The 7,094-nt window shown below is 40.9% G+C and overlaps 1 protein-coding gene across 2 annotated transcripts; it reads left to right on the forward strand.

Moving 5' to 3' along the window:
- The first annotated feature begins 1,095 nt into the window (after window positions 1-1,095).
- LOC133923246 (uncharacterized) lies at window positions 1,096-6,548 on the forward strand. 2 transcript variants are annotated; one of them, XM_062368666.1, is made up of 5 exons: window positions 1,096-1,375; window positions 1,456-1,551; window positions 3,115-3,235; window positions 4,304-5,410; window positions 5,895-6,548. In XM_062368666.1, the coding sequence occupies exons 2-5, from the start codon at window positions 1,505-1,507 to the stop codon at window positions 6,306-6,308; spliced, it is 1,689 nt and encodes a 562-aa protein (XP_062224650.1). In that variant the 5' UTR covers window positions 1,096-1,375; window positions 1,456-1,504; the 3' UTR covers window positions 6,309-6,548. The 2 variants fall into 2 exon arrangements, with proteins under 2 accessions (XP_062224650.1, XP_062224647.1); XM_062368663.1 differs by having other exon boundaries at window positions 1,097-1,369.
- The last annotated feature ends 546 nt before the right edge of the window (window positions 6,549-7,094 follow it).

The raw sequence follows: 7,094 nt of genomic DNA on the forward strand, positions 1-7,094 counted from the left end.
ACCACCGAAGAGAAGGGGCGGGGAGGAGAGAGAGGCGTCGGCGATCTCGATCTCCCTCATGTGCTCGCTGCCTGATGCCTTCGTCACCGCCACGCTACGCACGGGAGAAAGAAACCATCCGGGTGGGCTATCGCCGCTGCCTTCAGACTCGTCGACGCCAATTGTATTCACATGTGTAACCCTATATATCTATGCTCATAATTTTATATTAGCATTTTGTTCTTATAATCTATTATATATATATATATATATATTAAAGAACCAAGATTTAGAGGGATTATATGGTAAGTTACTGTAGCTACTTGTCATGTGGATCCTGCGTATATGTATATACATATATATAAATATGGATACATATGTGTATATGTGTACATATTCAACGTACCCGTACGCGTATATACATACATATACATGTATACATGTACATGTATACATATACATGTATACATATATATATATATATATGTGTACATATACATATTTTTATTTCGAAATTCTAGAAAATAGCAAAAGGAATAATAGTTATATTAATAAATCAATCGAAATAATCTAAAATGCATAGGATAATATCTAAAACTAAAAAAATAAAAAATTTAGTTAAGTTTGTATTACTGTAGTTTACATGTTAAAATTATATGCATGCATGAAAGTACCGCTATTTTCTGCATAATTAAATGAATGTGTTAAATATTAATAAATTTATAAATAAATATTGAGATGTCCAAAATTGGTAAACTTTATTTTTTAGTCTTTTTTTAATGCTCTGTGTAAAAAAAAATAGATACGACGTAGGCACGTAAATCCGCTAGTTATTATGTGTTGGAGTCATGTTTCTCAACTCGTAGAAGACTACAATAATTTATAGGGCGGCAATATTAGATGTACAATTTAGGAACTTTATTACGGAGTAGTTTATTACCCGCTCTTCCACCCAGTGGACCCCACCACGCCGTGCCACGAACAATCAACCCCACTGACAACTGGGACCAGGCCTTTAGTGGGTCCCCGTTACTAAAAAAACACTCATAAGGCCCAGTATTTACCGCCCTGCGATTCGAAAAATCAAACGAAGGATCGAGAAAAAAAAAATTTAACACCGCGGAGCAAAGCACACTCTTCCATCTTTGCCCCCCCCCCCCACCCCGCCTCTCGTCGCAGTCGCCTCCTCTTCCCCGCGGTCTCAAACCCTGCGCACACGCGCAGCTCACCGCCGCGAGCGGAGGCCAGGAGATCACGGAAGCGAGATCCTGCAGCTTTGCGTCGGCGAGGACTGAGCCGAGGCTCTCCCCTTCCACCGATCCGGATCCCTCACGGCCCGAGCGATCTCCGGCAGCGCCCTCGACGGATCAACTCTCGCCCCATCGCCGCGGTAAGTGTGAGTATTGGGTAGTAACCGAAGCTGCTGATTTCTATTGTTCGCGTTTACGAGTGGTAGTTTTTCCCACTCTTTTGCAGCTGCGTGTGTCGATCTAGAGGCGGTTTTTGGTCTGCGGCGGGGGTTGAAATGGAGGACTTGCTGGACACGGAGATCGGGAAGAGCGACTACGACTGGTGATTGACTAATTACTCTCGTCTTGTGGTGACCCGGTTTCCTAAATTTGGGAGTGATTCCATGCTTCATGCAGTTGGTGAATTATTTGAACCGTTCATATCAGCTTAGCTAAATGGGTGGCAATGCAGTGTTCTCAAACGGTTTGAGTTGGCTTGGTCGCTCCCGGACGAGTTTGTACTGATTGTGGGAAATCAGGGGCATTGCCCAAATCATGTTTGGGTTTTTTTGGGTTGTGATGGGTGTGATCGTTTGTGGGCATTGGACAAGGTTGGCCTGGTAGGGACCTTGTTTGTATTAGTTAGAGAGTTACGAGATGTTTGGCTTCAGAAATGAGGTGATCCATCACCATCTCATTCCTCATAAGCATATGTTTAGTGTAAACATGAGGGATGGTGTCATCCCACCAAAATTCATGGGATGAACCCACGATGGACCATCCCATCTAGGATGGGTTTATCCCTTAAACCAAACAGGCAATTAGTTGCGTTGAGAGCAACGATAAGTATGCAACTTCATGGTTGGTCTGTTGGCTCCTTAGGGCCTGATTGGTTGGGCTGAGGTTTTTCCAAAAGCTGCTGTTGAAAAAGCTGCTTTTGAATTGGCTTTGATGTGGATGAATGTATAATATATGTAATACTCCTCAGAACATCATCCTTCATAAGCTACAAAAGCTCATCTAAACTAGCTTCTAGTAATAATGATGGCTTTTGCTTCTCAGAAGCTATTTCCAGAAGCAGACTGTTTGTTTCAGCTTTCTGCTTCTGAGTAGCAAAAGCTAGCATAAGCTGAACCAAACAGGGCCTTAGAAGAGCAAAACTCTGGGCATCATGTATTTCTAGGGAATGGAAAAAATTAAAAATCAAATGAAAAGAATAGGGCGACAAATAAGATTTCCTACTTTAGGATGTCTTCAAATTAGCTCACTTCAGAATGATTTTATAGTAGTTTAAATGAAATACTGTGATTTATGTAGAATAAAATGGAAATTGAAAGTTACACCGATCAAACTTATGAATTTCAAATACTGACCAATCATTTCAATAGAATTGCAGATGAAATACTAATCACTTTCCTGCAACCATACCACCATTTCGGTTGCACTTATGTAACACCATGTAAAATCCTCATCAGTTATCACTGTAACACAGTATGTCAGTAACACTTCTTAATTTATCAAACTTACGGATTTCAAATATTAACCAATCGTTCCAATACAAATGTCGTTGACATACTAATTGCTTTCATGGAACCATCCCACCATTTCGGATGCACTTATGTAACACCACATAAAATCCTTATCACTGTAACACTTCTTAATACTGAGGCGAGATAAACACCTAGTTGTACAATAAGGTTTATTTGGATGCCATTTTCATGAGATTTCTCAAAAATGGATTGTTATGTTGTTGGTCAAAATGTAGGAGTTAACTACCATTTGTGCTTGTGCCTCATCTTCTCGCGGCTAAGGATTTGTGATATTTGTTGTGTGCATGAGTGCGTGTGGCATGTGTTATTGCTTATCATTTTCTGATCTTATGTAACATTTGTTATGTGTTCATCAGGCTTCTGACTCCTCCTGGAACACCCCGTGTTTCTGCATTAGATGCTGCTGAGAAAGCCCCATCCTCAAATTTGACTAAACGCACTGTTACCCGATCATCCTCGACAACTAGAGCATCAAGGGTTGGTACTATTTCTATTATCAAATGTTCATATATTTTTACATGCAATTTGTTTCTTGATTCTTTTTTTTTTTGCATAAGAAACATCAAGATATTTGTGCAGACTATATGAGTATATGTTTTATGACCTATTATCAGTGGCATTTGAATTCACTCAGGCCGTATTGATGGTTTGCTTGCATAAGGAATAAGGATATATCGTTGTGTTCAAGTTGCATGCATCAGATTAACTTGTGGTTTCAAGTATGATCTGTTGGTCTGTAGGTTTGTTACATGCTTGTAACGATCATGTATCCATGCTTTATGAAATCTACGACTGCAAAGCTAGGAATTTAAACCACTAGTTTCAGGGTATCTGCTTTAATAACCAATATATTCAAGAGTAATTTTTACATGACTATACTATCTAAAAAGACTAGCTGCAAGAAGTCACTGAAATCATTTTGATGTTCTAGACAGTCTTAAATAGTATGCACAAGAATGATAAGCATTTTGATCATCTGGACAGCCTGTCAAATTTGTGTATGTTAAAACATGGAGATTGTATTAATTTGAATCACCATAATTTCAGGCATCCTAGAAATATTTCTTAATTCTTACTGTATTTTCAGAAATCCTATCTTGACAGTTTGTCAATATTGTCAGCAAATCTTTACTTACAAAGTAATGTATTTGTGCAATCGTCAGAAACTGTTCTGATGCTTTGGAGACCAATGCTGCATAAATTTCAGGCCTCTGGTTGACTTGCTGTATGACTGGCTTTATTATTTGATACTCGTATCTGAAACTTTCAAAATATTGCACACATCTCATATGTTAGACATTAGACCATTGTATAAAATGTGCATAAGTACGTTTTCATCTATAGCATACTGGAATTTATTTTTCAGAAACGAAAACTGAGTATCATTTAGTTTGCAATTGGCAAACTTGATAATCACACCGTCTCCAGTCTAACTGTGGGAACATACTCAGCTATAGAATTGCTTCTTGAAACTTGCCCTCAGTTACTCATATTGTGGTGGGTCATGATTATAATTAACATAAATTTATGACATGTTTATTGCAGCTTTCCACTTCTGAACAAGAGAATTGGCATTCCACATTTCCCACTAGACCAGCACGAAGTAACTCTGTCTCTCGCCCTTCAATTCAATCTACTCTTATGTCTAGCAACAACAGGTCATCAGTTCTCAATGCAAGCATTTCCTCTGTCAGTTCAAGACCTACAACCCCGAGCAAGCGAACTGCCACTCTTACTGTATCAAAGCCATCTGTTCCATCTTCACGTCCATTGCCAACACGGTCCTCTACACCAGTCAAAACCCGTCCGTCTACACCAGTCAAAACTCGGCCATCTACTCCAGTGAAAAATCATCTTTCTGTGGCCAGCTCTATGGCCAACTCAGCTGCTCCCAAGACCACATCCGCACAAAGCTCGAGATCATCAACTCCTACCTCTCGGTCTCGAATCATGTCCAATTCATCTTCAAGCACAACTAGTGCAGTGAGCCGTCCCAGCTCATCCTCTGGTAAAATTCCTGCAATAAGTCGTACCACCTCTTCCTCAAGTACAGTTCCTTCAGTGAGTCGTTCTAGCTCTCGGTCATCCACACCTACTCGTCAGCCTGCGATGCGTTCGTCAGCGCCATCTGTTGGTCGCTCACCTTCTGTTGGGCGGATTTCTGGCAGCAATAACTTGACATCTAATGGCAGACCCTTGGCCAGTAGTGGTCGGAATTCAGCGCCTTCTTCAGCACCATCATCCCGTCCAAGTTCCCCAAATACACGGCCACGAGCTCCAGTTCGGCCACTGGATATTCCAGATTTCCCAAGTGAAACTCCTCCTAACTTAAGGACTAAGCTGCCAGAACGACCACCCTTTGCTGGTAGAATTCGACCAGGAATGGCTGCGGGGGTCAGGTCAACCCCGAATGCTGAACCAGTTTCCTCAGCTCCTGTGAAAAAGATGTCCGTGCCTGCTATAACTGGAAGTAGGTTCACTGATGTAGCATCAAAGACATCTTCTCTTACCAATAAGCACCAAAATAGGCAGAGCGATAGATCTGTTTTGGAAGGCCAACCTGCCAGAACCTCAAGGTCTGTCACAGCTGCCGACAATGGATTTGGCAGGACAATTTCGAGGAAGTCACTTGACATGGCAATCAGGCACATGGTATGTTCACCCCTCATGATTACATTGAATTAAACAAGGTCTTACTTGTTTCTACCGCTATGTGATAGTGCCATTACAATTTGATAGTTTCCTTTTAAGAAAAGGCAGAGTTCCTGCCAATTTGCTCAGAAGAGAAAAAAAGATAGTTTTCATCTGGATGCTAGAAAGATAGAGCCATCGTGTTACTGCATGAAGTAATTTCCAGATTGAAAATGGAAAAGTTGAATGTCTTAGAATCTGGTATGTCTTGTGAGTTTTGATATTGTAGGCCTGAACCTAGTGTATCACTTGATGTAGTTTCAAAACAAAATGACAACACCAATAGGTAAGTAAAACCTCTTGGATCTGCACTTAGCAACGTTCTCTCTTGTTATTTTAACTCAAACGTTTCTTAAGTTGCCACTTCGAAGGTGGGTTATTGTGATTTTATAAGTAGCAGTCTTTTTATTTCTTGTAAGAAATTGATTGACTCTTATTTATATAGGACATTCGACAAAATTTGGGTGGTATCCGTGGTACATCTCTATTTCCTCATAGCATTCGCTCTACTACTGCCAAGGGCCGACCATCTAGAGTGTCAGACCCAGGCCATTCCATCTCAAATGGTGACCGATACGCCGATAATGGCAGCAGCAACGGACACTTCTCTGGAGATTCTAGCGGTGCTCTTTCACACAACGGTGGGAGCTCAATTGGTTCCCCAGATAGGGAAAGCATCGGAACTAAAGAGGTTCTGAGTGAATTGGATATATATGCCAATTCGCGGTATGAGGCGATGTTGCTGAGGGAGGACAAAAAGAACACGAGCTGGTTGCACAGTGTGGACGACAAGTCCGACCAGAGCCCAGTGTTCGATCACAGGTTCGAGCCGCTCCCTGAGCCATTTGGTCCGCTATGAACTGTTTACTACCAGTAGAGGTTTCGTTCATTGTTCTGTTCTACCCTAGCTATTGCAAGCTGTATGCTGTTATCTGTTTCCGTTTGGTCTCCCACTTCCCCCATCTTTTCATAGATCTGCTAAAACAGAATGATCGTGGGGTTTGTACCTTGTACTCCTTTAATAGCTTGAGTCTCGATTTTGCGCTGAAAATCCAATGTACGGGGACATTATATACTCCATTTACAACCTTAACTATCATTACGATGTTGTTTTAAAGTTTTAACTGCTCACCGTACGATGATGTGAATTGTAAAATCGCCTTGGTCCCAGCTCCCATCCGTTGATTTCTAATTTAAGTGCATGATTGGTTGGCGTCTAATTTTATCACAACTAAGATTGAGCAAAGTGTGGTTGTCATAAACAGTGTGGTGAAGAAAATAAATGTCACACTTGTAACAAAATTTGATATGAAAATGAATCTATGACATGTGGAGGAAGAGAATTTTTTTTTAATGATTTACAAATGTGATGTTGAATCAAACACATACCTAATGATGTATAGCGCACTTAACATGTAACGTGGCAGGTTATGGAAGCATCTAACCATGCCCTAAAATTCTAAAGGAAGCCGGTCGTGTTACACTAACATGTTCAACCGAGCTGACATGCTTGTCTGGGACAATCTTGTTCGAAATCGAGTTAAGTCAACAAGTGGTCCGAGTGCAATTCGAGTGGAATCTTGAGCAGCTGGTTGACCTAATAACTCCACCGGTCACCGTGACAGTTGTTCAACCACTCTGTGAT

Source organism: Phragmites australis, chromosome 1 (assembly GCF_958298935.1).
Source record: "Phragmites australis chromosome 1, lpPhrAust1.1, whole genome shotgun sequence".
Classification (NCBI taxonomy): Eukaryota; Viridiplantae; Streptophyta; class Magnoliopsida; order Poales; family Poaceae; genus Phragmites; species Phragmites australis.